The sequence below is a fragment of the Arvicanthis niloticus genome, chromosome 16 (assembly GCF_011762505.2).
Source record: "Arvicanthis niloticus isolate mArvNil1 chromosome 16, mArvNil1.pat.X, whole genome shotgun sequence".
Lineage (NCBI taxonomy): Eukaryota > Metazoa > Chordata > Mammalia > Rodentia > Muridae > Arvicanthis > Arvicanthis niloticus.
Window position 1 is genome coordinate 14,107,977 of NC_047673.1, and position 16,872 is coordinate 14,124,848.

Genomic DNA, 16,872 nt, shown 5'->3' on the forward strand with positions numbered 1-16,872 from the left:
CTTGTCATCAGTGACCTCTAATGTGTCCTTTCAGCTACTTCAATGTTCAAAACTATCTGCCAGTTGAGGCTTTCTGCTTTTGCCAATAAAGTTACCCTAGAAAATATGTCTATGCCCTCATGTTCTTGCGAAGAGTGCATAGGGTTTCTCACACTACCTATGGCCCAATAACAATCCACAAACCCAAGTGGTGCTCGATCTACTGCATCAGGTTCACCATGTTGACACTTAGACATTTTTACACTGTACACAGGTACCTCCCATCTGTGATCTAAGACCCTTGAGAGACAGGACAGTCTGTTCTCTCCTTCCAGACCTCTGTTGTGTTACTGAAGGCTTTGGCTCCATTGGCACCCAGAAATCCAGGTGACACATACCATAAGGTATGAAGTCCTAGTGACTCAAGCTCAGGGTGCCCTGATGTGGGACCCTGAAAGTTTCCCCTGGGTTTGCCATTCTCCCATTGAAACAGGATGTTCAACAACACACAGTTAACAGCAGGGCTGGACGTCACATAGCTTATGTTAGCCACATGGTAAATGAAGGCCAGAGCATTGCCTCCATTCAGGACTCAGCTGGCTACTTTCTGGGCTGCTAGATGAACATTTCTCCGACATGAGACAATTCACTAACCCCACATGTCATCTTAAACTTGGTACCCATCCATGAGTTCAGGCCATTACAAACTTTCTACATCTGGCTTTTGCGTTAAGGGTGTTCATGACAACACCCCCAGCAGTGCCTGTATTTTTCTGTAATTGTCTGTTTGAGACAGGGCCTCTCAGTGACTAGAGGTTCATCAACTTGGTCCGATAACAAGCTTCAGTGGTTTGCATCTCTCCAGCCTACTAGCCTGGCAGAGTGCTGTCACAGCTACATCTATAGCTTTCTGTGGGTGTTGCCCCCAACCAGCAGCAGCTCAGGTAACTCTGTTTGGGTATCCCCTGCTGGATCCCCTCTGGATCCATATAGGTACCACATGGAAGGAAACCCTTTTGACTCAGGCCTTTATTTCATTAGCTGAAGTGATGAGATGAGAACCATACCCAAGCTTTATGAATGAATTGATTAAGCTGAGCCCAGAGGGTTGCTTTCTCTGTTCTAACTCTCCCTAGGACTAGGCCTAGACACTCCTAGCCGTCACATAATCTAATCCTCTGCAAATCTGGACCTTGAAGGCTTCAGCTTCCAGCCTCCATCTGCTAACCTAGACATAGAATTTTTCAGCCTTAAGACTTACTGTGGAATGTGCTCATTCTTTCTAGCTTGTTCTCTCTGCAACCTGTCCCAGTAAAACTGCTACACACATCACCACACCCCCATTTCTCTCCATGTCCTTCTCTTAAGTACCCTCTCTTTTCTGAACTGTTCTCACAAGAGTTGGATGTATAGTATCTCTGATTCATTCTGTCAAATATTTCTCTGATTGGTCACTTTGCCTCTCAAACATGGCTGCTTTCAAACATGGCTGCTTCCTTCTATAAACTAACCTTACTTCCACTGTTAGAGATTAATGGTGTGTACTAAGGGTATGTCTATATTCTAGCCAGGTCATTGTTGGACGCCAAACTGTTGCAAACCCCCCACGCTTGGGCACAAAACTGTTGCCGCCCGTACTGCCCGTTCCGGTCCGAGGGTCAGGGTCTAGCGAGAGAGAGAGTGGGGATAAAGGGGAAGAGACGCGAAGAATGGAGACAAGACAGAGATTCTGATCAAGTCTCGTTTATTGAAGGGAATTCGGAGCTATTTATAGGCTTTTGCCACGTGCCTTGTAGGCGCGTGGATACCACGTGCCTTGCAGGTGTTGATATGACGTAAGCCTTACAGGCGTCTATAGCGTGGACAGCACGTGCACCGCAATGCCTTGCAGACGTGGATAGCACGTGTGCCTTACAGGCATGTATGGCGTAGATAGCACGTGGACAGCACGTGAACTGCAATACCTTGCAGGCGTGGCCACCACGTGCACCTTGCAGCTGGGGGCAGTAAACAGCAACACAAAATATGTGGGATATCAGAGTGTGCTTCAGCTGTTGTAGGCTATTGAAAACCAAATCTTTCGTCAGGGTATATGGTTCCAGATGGCTGCAAAGTTGATCTAGCCGCTTTCTGCTAAAGTCGGCTCCCAACAGGTCATATTGTAATTCAGTGTATCTGCATTCCAGCCAGATCAGATAGGCCTAGATGGTCTTTGGATGTGATCCCTTACCAGAACAGCCATGTTGCTGGGTTAAAATTCCTCTACACGAGGTTATCCTGATCTAAACCCTGGCAGTTTCCCTACCTCTACCTGTCTTTCACTAGAGCTGGAGAATGTTCAACAATAAAGATTGGCAGCAGTGCCATTGTTCACATACGTGATGCCAGCCCTGCCGTAGACAAAGGTCTGACGATTGCATTTATTTCAGAACTCAAGAGGCTACTTAGTGAGTTTCCAACCAACTTGGACTACAATGTGAGACAATTCACTGCCCCACACCTCAGCTTAGTCTCAGTTCTCATCTCTGACTCCAGAACTGTACAACCTTCTCGTAGTTTCTATAGCCTTGGTTTTGCAATATACCTGTTCTTGTCAACACCCACTGTAGAATCATGCACATACAAGGCTTTAGTGATAGCATCAAGTGTTGAGTTCATCTTTTTCTTGAGTTCATCTCTCTTTTTTCTATATTTTTTTCCTTCCCTGTTTGTCTTCTGTGGCCATGGGTGTATATGTGTTGCAAATCATGTGAGAATGAAGGCACATCTGTGAGACTCTTAGGCTTTTATTGCAATATCTTGCCCCTCAGCCAGGGGGTCTCTTGAAGGACAGACAGTTTGGAATGTCAGTTCTAGATTAAGCAAAACAGCACAGCTCTAGAGCCTTTGCCTGGGCTTCACCATAACCATTCATGTGAGTCACTAGAGGAGGCCAATCGGTGTACTGAAGCTGACCGCCACATCAGTCAGGGGCCCCTGTAGGCACTGACTTATGTTGATCTCTTTCAGACCTAACCCATGTTTCTCTAGAGGGGAAATACATTGTACTCTATAGATCATCTTAGTGTCTTGCTTTGGTGCCAAGGAAACTTAGAGGCAAAAATTATTCAGGTTGCAGCAACTACCCAGGGACTTTGACAGCTAGTCTCCACCGAAGATGAAGGGAGTCTACACATGCCTCTTCCGGGACTCCATCTGGGTGAGAAGCACTTGTGTAGATGTACACAAACAGATGCTGAAACATCTGCATTCTAATGACTTCTACTGGCATATTTGCCATATACTTTTTCTTTAATCATAAGTAGCAAGGTATCTAAAGACTCTGTTTGTTACAAACCAAGATTTAGAGAAAGAAGGATAAATAACAGGGACTCTTTCTGCATATATGTGATAAATCATCAGCTCCATTAAGATAAAGATTGTTGTAATATTCCAGGGACATCCAGGCTTCTCTGTGACTCTCCAGCATTCAAGAACAGCTGCTGATGCACCAAGAGCTCTATTATGCATCTGGCATCTCCATACAAGCATCTTGATAGCTGTGGTTCTCCACAGGCTTCTCTGACAGGAACTTCAGACATCCTCAAGTGAGAGCAGCACATACACACACATGTGTGAGTGTGCGTGTGCGTGTGCGTGTGCGCTGGCATATGTGTGGGTGTTATGGTGGGGTGACTAGGCTTGGGTATTTGATGTCAACAGATTTGCAAGTCCACTTTGGGCTCTCAGCATGGAAGAATCACAAGTACATCCTTATCTTCACTGAATCTAAAAGTAGTCTCCCAACAGCCCAGGTATTAAAGGCTGGATTATCAGGTCATGAGGACTTCAACTTCACCAATGTAATTGGAAAATGTTTCACATACTTGAAAATTAAGCAAAAGACTTATAAATAGCATGTGCAAGTACAGCAAAAATGAAAGTACAGTGGATACTAGGGGAAATTTTCTTTTTTAGATACAAAACTGTCTTAATAGCTAAAACTTTGAGTTCGTTTGACACCTCAAACTGGCCTTCAACTTGAGATCCTCCTACTTAGTCTCCCAAGTGCTGGGATTATTGGCTTGTCCATCTCAGGAAAGTTTAATTGAATAATACTTAAAAATGTTAAAATGCAGGGAGATACAGAGGGAAATTGCCTTAAGCAAAGGAATAAATTACGCTTTAAGATCTTGCCATTTGCTTCCTGGATCAGTCTGGAGGACATTATACTAAATGAAATAAGCCAGACATAGAAATAAAACCACCAGTATCTGGTCTTGCTGCCATGTGAACAGTCAGAAGAAATCACAGCACATACATAGAGTCAGAATAAAACCATGATGGGGTAGAGAGGGGTGATACAAGACATGGATCAAAGATAATGAAAGACCCCCCACAAGGGGACCCTCACCCAAGTCCGGATCTGCACACCCCAAGGACACACGAGAGACCTTCTTGATGCAATTGCAGAGGAGGTTTAATGACGAGGGCCCTCGGGCCGAAACATATCTCACGCAGAAGATAGAAGTTCCGACCCAGAACCCAGGAAACTTGGGATATTTATGGGTAGGGGTTGGGAAGAACAGGAAAATTTGACGCGCTTACATATGATTGGATATTTCAAACATCAGCAACTTGCAGAAGTGGCTACGTGTGAGCTGGCAGGATGACTAGATACTTTTGACCATGAAACCTTGGACTTCTCAGAAAGAGGGAGAGAAAAATAAACACCAGATGGCCTACTACTCACTTGGGCTTGTTTGGACTTGTCTGGGCACGTCCTTGCATGCCTTTTCATTTTTGGTCACCCTGCCCCTGGAGGGACTTAATATTTTATTATGACTATATTTAACAAATTGTTGGTGGTCTTTGCTGACCATGAATTTTTGTTATTGTTACAATGCTGCTCTCAAATTTTGTTCTCACAATAACAAGTAGAAGATATATGGGATATGTAATTCCTGATGTATAATTGTGTTGCCTTGCACATAGTTGATAAGTTCTGGAGCCAGTCAGTCAGTCAATGTAGAAACCATGCCTGGGGGAGTGAGGATGACTATAGGGAAGGCAGAAAGAAGATGCAAGAGTCAGGTGTGGGAGGGCTGCTGGTGAATGTCACACCAGTGAGCAAGTGTGTTTTCTCAGTGTCTCTTAAAGGCAAGTGACGAAAAGCCTGATCAATTTAAGGAAGAAAAAAAAATGACCACAAATCCTTACATGGTGAGTTTATGGTACAGTATCTATGTTTGACTAAGGCCATTGATCATAAGCAAGAAGCCAAAGTTAACTCCAGAAGTGCTCCCCACAGATAAGATTTTGATAAGAAAGTAAATTTTGAGTGCTTTTAACTCACTATCCCCCAAAGGGTATATACCTTTGTGAAATAGCAGATTTGTTAATTTGCTGGGCTATAGCAAAAATTTCACTATGTTGACAAAAAAAGTTCCGTTGTTGAAAATGAAAACCTAAATCGAGAAGCTTAACAGTAGATTTAAGATGATGGGGAATGAATCCATGAACTCTCTCTCTCTTTTTTTTTTTTTTTTTTTTGGTTTTTCCAGACAGGGCTTCTCTGTATCTCACTCTGTAGACCAGGCTGGCCTCGAACTCAGAAATCCACCTGCCTCTGCCTCCCAAGTGCTGGGATTAAAGGCGTGCGCCACCACCGCCCGGCTGAATCCATGAACTCAAAAGCAGCTCCATTGAGATTATCCAGTCCAAAAGACAGAAAGAAGGAAGCCAAAGATATAAAACTTAGGACTTGTGGGCCAACATCAGCTGCAAACCCAGGAATAATGTAAGTCCCAGAATGAAAGGGGCAAATAACCAAACCTTTCTGACCTTTGATGAAAAACTACCTAAAGTCTTCCAAATCAAAGAACCCCAACAAAATCAACAAGGATAAAGTAAAAGGACCCAGAGCAAAACACATCTAGTCAAACCACCAGAAAGGCAAGACCAAACACAGCAGGAGTGCTTCATTCCAAAGCCATTCCTAAAGGAACAGATGAAATCTGAGGTAACAGGAACCATTGGCAAAGTTCAAGGTGAATGATGCTAACATCTTTCCAACCTGTCAGGGGCTCACTCCTTTTCATGGGTCCCCAATCTAGGGCCTCATCTTGATCTCCAAGCTGTGACTCAGAACTGAATGAAAGGGTCACTACAAGGACTACTGGCATGAGCCCAGGAGACGCATCACTGGGATTCTGATGTGACAATGTCTGCCTGCCCTCTGAAGGCTTCAGAGCCCTCCTAGTTGGGAAACATCTAAGCAGTAAGTAACCTTAAAAATAAGTTCTAGGCTGGTATGGTGATGAAGGCCAGACATAATTTTATTGAATTTAAAAGTATCTATATAAACACATAGTCAATCTTCTATTCTCCTTGATATATAATGCATATGTAAAGACTCAATCTCAGCTATTTTATTTCTTTTAAGAGTGTTGGGTTTATTTTTACATTTGGTTGAGCATATGTGGGTGTGTGGGTATGGACCACTGTGTGTGTGTGTAGATGTCAGAGAGCAACTTGTAGTAGTTTTATCTCTCCTTCCACTCTGTGGCTTCCAGGAATAAAATACAGATCGTCAGGCTGGGCAGCAAGTGCTTTTACTCACTAAGTTACCTTGTCATCCTTCCCAAAGATAATGTAGTAGTCACTTGATAGAAACTTGGAGATAACTTTTCCTCTACTATTTTAATTCAGGTAACTGCTATCCATTGAGCTGCTGTTTCTTGAACATCTGCTCTATGGCAGAAATTACACTAGGCGCTGTGCCTAGCGGTGGCAGACAGGCAGCTGAGTCTGAGACTGAGAGGATGTGAGGAGAGGCTGCCTAGAGAGGGCATCTCCTTACCTAAATCTGGAAGGATTGACTAGGTCAGTTAGTTCAGGCTATCTGGGGGTGTTGGGGGTGTTGGGGGTGAGGGAACTATGGAATGGAAGTGAAGAATATAGCATAGTCCAGGGATTCTAGACAAAGACCCATAGAATGACACAAACAAAATCAAAATTCTAAATCAGTTATATTCACCCCACATCTTTTTACTATCTGCCGGGTTACAGAGACAGCAGAAACATAATACATCCACACATAATGTCAAGTATATCAGGTAATGATAGGACACTGGCAAATAGACACAGAGAAGAAGAAAGAAACAAGAATTGAAGCCCACTCTGGAAGATGAAGGAAACCTTAGAAGGGACATAGTTGGCGCTTTGGTACAGAGGTAAAAATGTTCAGGTCAGATCTAGAGAACTAACTATATGTCACATGGAGCAGAGGAGAGATAGAAGAAAGTAAAGACATAGACAAGCAGTAGTTTCTTGCTCGGCTTTGCTTTTCAGGCTATAGAGTATTTGATGGTTTATAAGCAGGTATGATACAACAGGACAAAGCCTCAGAAATCCAGTGAGGGGAGACTACACTGTCTAGGCAGATATCTGAACAGCAAGATCAACACCAGAGACCATGGAAGTAGGAACAGACATCCTACCCAAAAGTGGCTACTGGAAGATGGAACAGGAAGTGTGGGTCTCCAAGAGATGTGAAGGGTCAGAAATGATAGGACTTGGCGGCTGAGGAGAAATCTGGTATAGGAGGGGAAGAGGTCAGAGGTGAGCCTCCAGCTTCTGGTTTGTGTTAGTGGAGGGAGGTGAGATCAACAGCCGTACACAGCATGGCTACCATCTTTTCATGTACACATACCCACCCATGTACACACACACACACACACACACACACACACACACACACACACACTCCATTGGCTGGTTTCACCATCCAACTGCCTGGTGCCTTGTAGCAAACAGCTTTCACATATGAGCCAGTGTGAGTGAGCATGGACATATTAAGAGAGAGAGAGAGAGAGAGAGAGAGAGAGAGAGAGAGAGAGAGAGAGAGAGCTGTGTGTGCTTCATTCTCTAATTCCAAGCCAGAAGAGAACACAGGGAAAGTCTGGACCATGCTGCTCTACGGTGCGGCGCTTTAGTGAAGACCACTGAGGTCAAACTCAGCTTTCCAGAAGCACACAATGGTATCCGTGCACCTGAGCACACACTAGCCACACTCGGCTTTCCCTACACTCTAGGCCTTCATCTTTCTCACCCTGTGACCGGCCTTGGTGTGCATCTGAATTGTGAGCTGCCTTGATATTTGCAACTTCAGTTACATGACAGTGTTTAGACTCCTTACCCTCTCCCTTCTGCTCTGCCTTCCTACCTTCCCCTTTCCTCTCTTCCCTTCCCCTTTTCCTTTTTTCCTTCTTTTCTCCTCCCTTTTCCTTCATTTTCTCTACTCCTTCCACTTCCCTGTCTTCCCTTCTCTTCCCATCCCTTCCTATTTTCCTCTTTCCTCTCCTCATCCCTCCCCATCCCCAATCTCCCAACCTTTTTCTCTTTTTCTCTCTTCTTTCCTCTTGAACTGGTGTTTAGAGTTTTTTATGAACATATTTTTATATGACACATGTGCAATCACCACCCAAGCAAAGAAACAGGACACTGCCCGGCCCCCCAACCCTTCTCAGATGCTCACTAGTCACCTCTTACTCATTCCTTGATTTGTTCCCCCACCAACCACTATCCTGATTACAACGCTCACAAAGCTCACTGACTGGTTTTCAGGTTTCACAACCTCACCAGTATTTGGCATTGTCTCACATTTTCTCATCAAACCTCTGTTTATCAAATATGCTTTTTTTTTTTTCTAAAAGAATTTTCCTCCCTCCATTGGTAGGGTTCCCCAACCAACTGGCCAGGTGTCTCATAAAATCAACCTTCACATGGGAGCTACCAAACATGAATGAACATGAGCTCCCAAGATAGAATTTGGATGAATCTTGAGTGGCTTTGGCAAAAGTAAACCCTCTGGAGACTGTGGCAACTTATGACTTAAAAGGAAAGCAAATGACCTGCAATCCACCCCTTAAATGATCATGTCACTCTTGTGTTCTTTAATTCCTACTTTAGCACCACTATCTTTGTTGGGTGAGATTGTTTTTGAAACACTAGACCTTGAATGTATCAACCAGCTCAAAGCCATGGCCACCCAGCATTCTTCTGTACTAAAGATCCAAAAGAGCAATGATTAAATTCTCTCATAGCAGACAACATGCTTCCCAACACTGGTTCTCTGGCAAACGTTGCTCATGGGTGTGTTCTCTCTGATAAACTCACAGGGTTTGGCCAACTGACCTGGACGTGGCCAACAGCCCTGACCTCCAACAAAGCCATCCTTCATTCCAGCTGATTGGGAGATGTTTCCCTTCAAGGTGAGCAAATGGATGGGACTGGCCTGCCTCCGGTCACTGGTGCCGCCCTCACCCAGTATCCGTCAGGAGAAATTAATACAGAAGCTGCAGGAGGAAAAGGCTTTTCGAGAAGAGATGAAAATTTTCCATGAGAAAATAGAAGACTTCAGGGAAGAGATCTGGGAGTTCCGAGGCAAGATCCGGGCTTTCCGGGGCCAGATCCTGGGTTTTTGGGAAGAAGAGAGACCCTTCTGGGAAGAAGAGAAGATCTTCTGGAAAGAAGAAAAAACCTTCTGGGAAATGGAAAAATCTTTCCGGGAAGAAGAGAAGACTTTCTGGAAAAAATACAGAACCTTCTGGAAGGAAGACAGGGCATTCTGGAGAGAGGACAATACTTTATGGGAAAGAGACCGGAATCTTCTTCAGGAGGACAAGGCCCTATGGGAGGAGGAAAAAGCCTTGTGGGTAGAGGAAAGAGCCCTGCTTGCAAAAGAAAAGGCTCTGTGGGAGGATAAGAAGACCCTCTGGGAGGAAGAAAATGCCCTCTGGGAGGAAGAAAAGGCCCTCTGGGTGGAGGGTGGTGGCTTCCATCTCCTTGGAGAGCTGAGGCCCCAAAATGGTCCCTACAATGCCAATGAAGAGCCACAGTCAACACCCTTCCCCCGAGGGCGTGCTTAGTGAACCTTGGACACAGAGGGCCATGGGGTGCAGACATCACTGGTGGGATTTGAAGTCCAGGGTTACCCCATGTGCTAAAAGAAATAGACACTAATTTGTCTCTTTGCCATGAAAGAGATAATAAAGTCCTGAAGAGAGGTTTGACAAAACCTCTTCGAGGAAGGTTGGCTTCATTCTCCCTGCCATGCCATCGGATTGTATGATTCTTGTACCCAATCCTCCAGATTATCACTGGCCACTAGGGCTGGCTCCAGAGAGTTGCCATTGTCCTTTGCCTGTGTGGGGATTTGTAAGGTTGGATAAAAGACTCAGACAATGTCAAACCAAGACATATAGGGACAGAGAGGAGCTGAGACATCCTGCTTCTACCACCCTGTGAGGATGACCTTGTCTTTACTTTGGCTAGTCTGGGAGGTCTGACTTGGGCTGACAGATCTCTAGAAGTCTGCCAAACTCCTGGAAATAGGAGAAAAGGGTTTTGACAGTGGCCAGAGGGTCAAGAACACGCTTTAAGAGCACTAGCCTTTTCTAAGAGTGGAAACAAAAGTAGACTGGAGGGATGATCCAGGAGCTCTGACTGTCTTGTCTCTGTATCCTTGCACTCAGATAGGTATGAGTCTTCCCTGCCTCATCTCTGTACTCACATAGGTTTCACTGTATGTAACTTTGGGTTGTCAGTTCTCTAGCCCCATCCTGCTGGCTTGTGTAAGCTTTCCCATTACTCTGGGTTGACAAATTGCAACATCCATTGATGAGAGAGAACAGAGACCCAGAAAGGCGAAGTGATTGTATGTGGCCAGGAAAAGAACATATCTACCCTGCCCTGGGGTCTAGATCCTTCTCTAATGCAACCTGGCTCATGGTAGTTCTCTTTAGAGGCAACCTAACATAAGAGATAGTGAGTCTAGTTAGGGAGTCAGGTCACTGGGACTGTGTTCTTGAAGGGGACAGTATTTAACACAGACATCAAAGCAACAGTCCAAGCAGCCATGGATCCAGACCTCCAAAGCTGAAGGCCCAAATAAACATTCCAATCTGGAGGGTGATTACCTTGGGTATTGTGTGGAGTCAGGAAAAACTGGCACTGGTGGGATGATGTGTGCAGTGTGTACAACAGCGAGCCACTGAGGGCTGGCAGGAAAAGGGATGATGTATTTATATTTAAATGTAAGGTATTATCAGGGGCTAGAGACCAAATCCAATGCCTCATGGATGCTAGAAGAATTCACTACCACTGTTACACCTCCAGCTCGGGCTAAAATCTTAGAAACAGCATCTGATTGTTCACATGGAACTCGCAGAGAAATGGCATGGACCTCACCTGGCAGCTTCTCATAGATACAGACTCATAGGCCTTGACCCAGTCTATTGAATTGGGGTCCCGTTTACTATGGTCCCTGGGTTAACTGTATGACTTTAAATTTGACAGCATATTTCTGTAATAAGAATGAGCATAGGAGAGGGCAGTGGAGAAATGGTGAGAGCATTCATTCATCTGGACACAGCAGAGTCCAAGGAAAGGTGATGGATTGGGGTGAAGCAGCAGCGGGGTTTGGATCAGGAGAAACCACATCTTGGATAGCCATCGAGAGGCAGCTCGGTATCTGTTTGCCAAGGGATGGATGGGATTTGAGGATATAAAAGAAGCAGATAGCCAAGCTGTGGGCTCCTCACAGAGACAATGTAGAGATCTTTGTGCCTGCCTGTTAATAAGAAGACCCAAAGGGTCAGGAGCGTGAAGAGTGTAATGGAGGACATGAAAGATTGCAGGTCTCTCTAACCTGTTTAGTCAGTGCTGGGATTCCCTGGAGCTGGAGTTGTAGGCAGTTGTGGGCTGCCCATTCAATATGGGTTTTAAAACTCTAGACCTCTGGGAATGGAACTCTAGACCTCTGGAATAGTAGCGAGCACTCTTAATCACTGCGCCTTCTCGTCAGCCATGTCACCAGTGACTAGTTTTATTTTTCTTAAATTCAAATTTTTGGTTATTTTATTTACATTTCAAATGTTGTTCCTCTTCCCAGTCTCCTCTTCACAAACTCCCCATCCAATCCCCACCCCCCAATGCCTTTTTAAATGAGTCAGTGGGAATAATATCTCTACCCATGATTCCTAAATGAAAGCATACAGAGACAACATGGCTCTCTCTTTTTTTTTAAACTTGTCTTTAATTCTTTTACTTTCCCAATTTAGATACTCCACTTTCTTGTAATAATCAAAGCTCTGAGTTAGTCTGTGAGTCCTCAAACTCAGGAAGCTAGCCAGCTGACCAAGGCAATCCTGTCTTCCTCTAGCTTACTGCATTTTGTGAGTTTGACCAAACTGCTCTCTGGTCCTACTAACCACATTCTGCTGAGCAGACCATTCTAGTCCAGCCACCCCTGCAGCTCCAAGAAGTCCGTTGTTTTACTAAACCAGAGATGTTAACATCTTTGTTAACAAAAACTGCTGAAACTTCTGTCCCTGGTATGACATAATTGTGGTTCAGGGCTTTATTTCTCTCTCTCTCTCTCTCTCTCTCTCTCTCTCTCTCTCTCTCTCTCTCTCTCTCGGGTCAAGGGTCTTTTTGTCATAAGCCTGCTCTAAATTACCAGAAAATAAAGGTGTTTTAATCTGACTATCATTGAAGGGCATTCTCCTGTGTCTGTAAGATGTAAGATATCTGAAGGCCGCAGTGAGATGGTCATTCAATACTAACCTGTACTTTAGCTATCTCCATTGGTGAACTGTTACAAGGGAGATACCTCCTAAGACATTCTAGGGCCCTGTGCCTCTCACGCCAGGACTGGAGATCAGTTCTAAGATGGTCACTGTGTTTCTTGGCATCCCAGGAGGTAGGTTCTAATATATAGGCTAGATCTCTGGTCTGGTCTAATAAATCCTGGTGAAGATTCCTCTCTGGCACCTTCCTCCAAAAGTCAAGATTGTAGCCTTAGAGAGTTCTGCTCAGAAATCTTCATGTCTATCTCTGTGATAAGTGAATGGCTGCTTGCACAGTACAACTTTGTTTCGGCTATTGCTCTGTGCCGCTCCACTTTCCCCAGAACCTCCTCGGAGACTAGAGAGCTGGTCATCTCTCAGAGCTCTCTTTGGTTAATGGCAACAGGAAGCCAACCTGGGCGCTCTCTCTTCTTCCCTCTGGAGGAGTTCCTCTGCCCTGGTCACCTATGCTAGGAAAGACAACCCAACCTTTCTTCTTCTTCTTCTTCTTCTTCTTCTTCTTCTTCTTCTTCTTCTTCTTCTTCTTCTTCTTCTTCTTCTTCTTCTTCTTCTTCTTTCTTGTTCTTAATGGTTTCTATTAGCCATATGGTAAACTACTCTCTACTTCCTCCTCTTTCCACCATATTTCCCTTCCCCTGTCTCTTCTAATTCCTTGTCTCCTTAGTTCCAAACCCCTTGGCATTACCTCCTCATTCCTGCAGACTCATCACACTGTAATACTCTCTCAGCACCTCCTCCTTTCCCGTGTTGTTCTGCTAACTGTGCGGCTTAATTCCAGCTCAGACATTGGTAGGGGGCAGAGGGGTGTTGGGAAGCTCAGCCACTTTAAACCACTACTCTCCAATGTATGTTTAAAAGGTTTCTCTTTGGGGTTTGGTGATGACTACAGAGTCAGTGTCACTGAGAGAAAGCTCCATAAATTGGCCACCTTATGATGTAGGCTAGACTCAATGGTCTGTAGACCCCATATCACTAGACCTGCCTGTCTTGTGGTTACAAGAAGCCCCAAACCCAGACATTTCTCCTACATCGATCAATTGTTAGCCCTAATACAAACCCTCCTTTGCATTGAAGATTTTCACTCTGAGCCATCATCCCAAAGACAATTTCTCCACTCATTTTTTTGTCTACTACCCCATGCCATCATTCTATCCCTCATAGTAAGGATGAGGGTATAGCCTTCCCCTTACCTCGACTCATCTCTACCACTCCCCATGGCTTACAGTCTGTGTTGTGAGCCCAAGCTTGGTCAATTCCTGCCCGCCTGCTCTCCTATCCACCCCCTGGTATAGACCAAGAATGACTATCCCTAGCTTACAGTGATCCTCTACAGCAGAACTCTATATAATGGGTAGACTCCAAATACTCTCATCTCTAAGAGATCCCAGACCCCCACCTCCCTCATCGAGTCTGGTCTACAATTCCACAATCACACTTGGAATGACTACCAGCAACTGCTTTTGACCGTTCACAGCTGAGCAGTGAAATGTTTGGGGATTTTCTTGGCACGGCTGCCTGCAGGGAATAGAAAATTGACTTCAAGGTTTTCCCTTCCATTTGCCCCAAATGGAACCCTGATACGCCCACTAGACCGTCCTAGAATGCTTAATGGGAAGCTTTTAAAAACCCACATTCCTTTAGACGTTGTAGCCATGAGAACAACTGGGCTCTTCATTTGGCTTTTATTGCCCAGTCTTCTCTGGGATCCAGGGAGGGAAACGCTCCCAAGAATTGAGAATTTCACAGGGCACAAACACTTTGCAGCTTCTAGAAGTGCCAAAAAAGGTTTTCATAATTGAGATGAAAAACAAAAAACACAGTTCAGACTGTACACGGGGCAGCACAAAGACAAGCTAAAATCATGGCTGCTGCCTCCAAAATTGGCCCATTCTGGACCAAAGAATGACCTCATCTAGAGAAAAGGTGAACTTTGATGAGAAAAAAAAATTGGTGAAAATAAGACAGCCAGCACTAGAACAAGATGAATGTGTTTACTAAAAGCAAAAGGGTTATTAGGAAAAATGATGTTCCAGCTGTCACAAAAAGGTCCTGGCTGTTCTAGCCACCGGGGATTAGTGAGTCATATGGAAAACACCTGGGCTCTGCTCTCCTAGGTGTCCAGGAGCTTTTAGTTACACCATCTGTAGGAAGCCACTTAATCTTATTTCTAGTAGGAACAAACTATTTAAAACCCATGTTAGGTTTGTGTTCCCAAAGGGAAATTCCTATGTAGGCAGCTACTGGTAGTCCGGGACCACCACTTCATACCTGACAATACCATGGATCTGGGTCATAAACAAGTATCTATGAGGACACAGAGAAACTGCCCAATTGGACCACTTCTGGGCAGAAAGAAAACTTTACTGGGGAAACCAAACAAGCTGTCTCTAAGAATAAAGGCCAGCAGCACGTGGGAAAGCAAGCAGATTGATATGATAGCAAGATGAGGGTCTTTGAGTTGATACAACCTGTTAAGATGAATCAAGAATGAGATGCTCTTACCAGAGGTAGCTGACCATTGAGGGATAAGGGATGTAATGGTTTTTCTGATAAGCATAAAGCTGCCTTACGAGATTCCTATGGAATGTTGGATATAAATTTCTGTTCATCCAACAAAAATCCTTCTGTGTACCCCATCAGTCCTTCTGTTTAGGAAATTATCACCAGCACTTTTTTTTGACCAACTTTGGACTTACTGCTGGTGAAATTGCAAACTGGCAAAGCCACTACAGAAACCAGTGTGGCAGTTCCTTAAAAAAGTTAGAAAAAGGCCTATCAACTATGTGATCTATCTTTAAAACTCTTGGCAGTATACCCAAAGGACTCTACATCCTACCCAAGAGTTACCTGCTCATCTGTGTTCATTACTGCTCTATTTACAACAGTCAGAAAGTGAAAATAGCCTAGATGCACACAATGGAATATCATTCAGCTATTTAAAAAAAAAAAAAACAGAAAATTAGGAAATTAGCAGATAAACAAGTGGAGATGGACATAATCATTCTGAGAGAGGTAACCAGACTCATAAAAACAAATGTCACATGTTTTCTCTTCTGTGGGGATGTTAGCTTTGAATCTTAGGCATGTGTGTTTCAGTCTGAATACCCTTAGAAGTCATGGACTTAGAAAGGGGCAATGGGGGTGGTATTTTAAGGACTGGGAGATAAAATGCAGTGGTATGAAGGATTAATGGGAAATAATAGAACAGACAGAGTTGGACTGGGATAGGGAAGGGCAGGGCAGGGTAAAGGTAAGAGAGAAATTACAAAAACATGAGGATGGGGGAGAGGGAATGCAAAGAAAGGCAAAAAAAGAAGGAAATGTAGTGGGGAAATACACACGGGGGGGGGGGGGCAGGAGGGGAGGGGGATGGGGAGAACAGGACCTAACCCAGGAGTTCCATCTTCACATAATGACATCTGTGGTGGTTTGAACATGCTTGGCCCAGGGAGTGGCACTATTTGGAGGTATAGCCATGTTGGAGGAAGTGTGCCACTGTGAGGGTGGGCTTTGAGACCTATCTCCAAGCTGCCTGAGGATAATCTGCTCCTGACTTCCTTTGAATCAAGATGTAGAACTCTCAGGTCCTCCAGAGCGCCATGCCTGCCTAGACGCTGCTGGGCTTCCTGTCAGGATAATGGACTGAACGTCTAAACCTGTAAGCCAGCCCCCATTAAATGTTGTCCTTGTAAGAGTTGTCTCGGTCATGGTGTCTGTTTCTGTTCATAGCAGTAAAACCCAAATGAAGACAGAAGTTGGTACCAGGGTCTGAGTTATTGCTGTGATAGGCCTGGCTGTGCTTTTGTTTGGAGGAAAATGGCTTTGGGGTCTTTGTAAACCATTAGAATGCTTTAAGTGGGACTTAATGGGCCATAATAGTAGAAGCATGGACAACAGTGTTCCTGAGTGTGTTTTGAAGTATGGTAATCTAACTCTAGAGGCTTCAGTGGAGGAGAATTTCAGTATGTGGCATAAAGACTGTTTTTGTGATATTTTGGTAAAGACTGTGGATGCTTTTTGCCATTGTCTGAAAAGTTTGCCTGAGGCTAAGGTGAAGAGATTTAGATTAGTTGCCTTGACAAAGGAAGTCTCAAAACAGCCTGGCATAAATTCTCTTGTCTGGTTACTAAAGTTCAGTCTTATGAAGATCATTTTAATGAAAAGTAGCAAGCTGAGAAAGGAAAAATACGAAATGTATGGTTCAAAGAGTAAAGGGGCACCAGGAAGTCCAAGGAAGCTAAATCCAGTGCTGAGGGATATT

General features: G+C 44.4%; 1 protein-coding gene across 1 annotated transcript; it reads left to right on the forward strand.

Annotated features, from left to right (window-relative positions):
• The first annotated feature begins 6,188 nt into the window (after positions 1–6,188).
• Ccdc70 (coiled-coil domain containing 70) lies at positions 6,189–9,991 on the forward strand. Its single transcript, XM_034519802.3, has 2 exons — positions 6,189–6,238; positions 9,141–9,991. The coding sequence occupies exon 2, from the start codon at positions 9,219–9,221 to the stop codon at positions 9,888–9,890; it is 672 nt and encodes a 223-aa protein (XP_034375693.1). The 5' UTR covers positions 6,189–6,238; positions 9,141–9,218; the 3' UTR covers positions 9,891–9,991.
• The last annotated feature ends 6,881 nt before the right edge of the window (positions 9,992–16,872 follow it).

What these genes read in the sequence shown, in the direction of transcription:
- Ccdc70 (XM_034519802.3), top strand. Translation starts at nt 9,219, where the DNA reads ATGTTTCCCTTCAAGGTGAGCAAATGGATGGGACTGGCCTGCCTCCGG.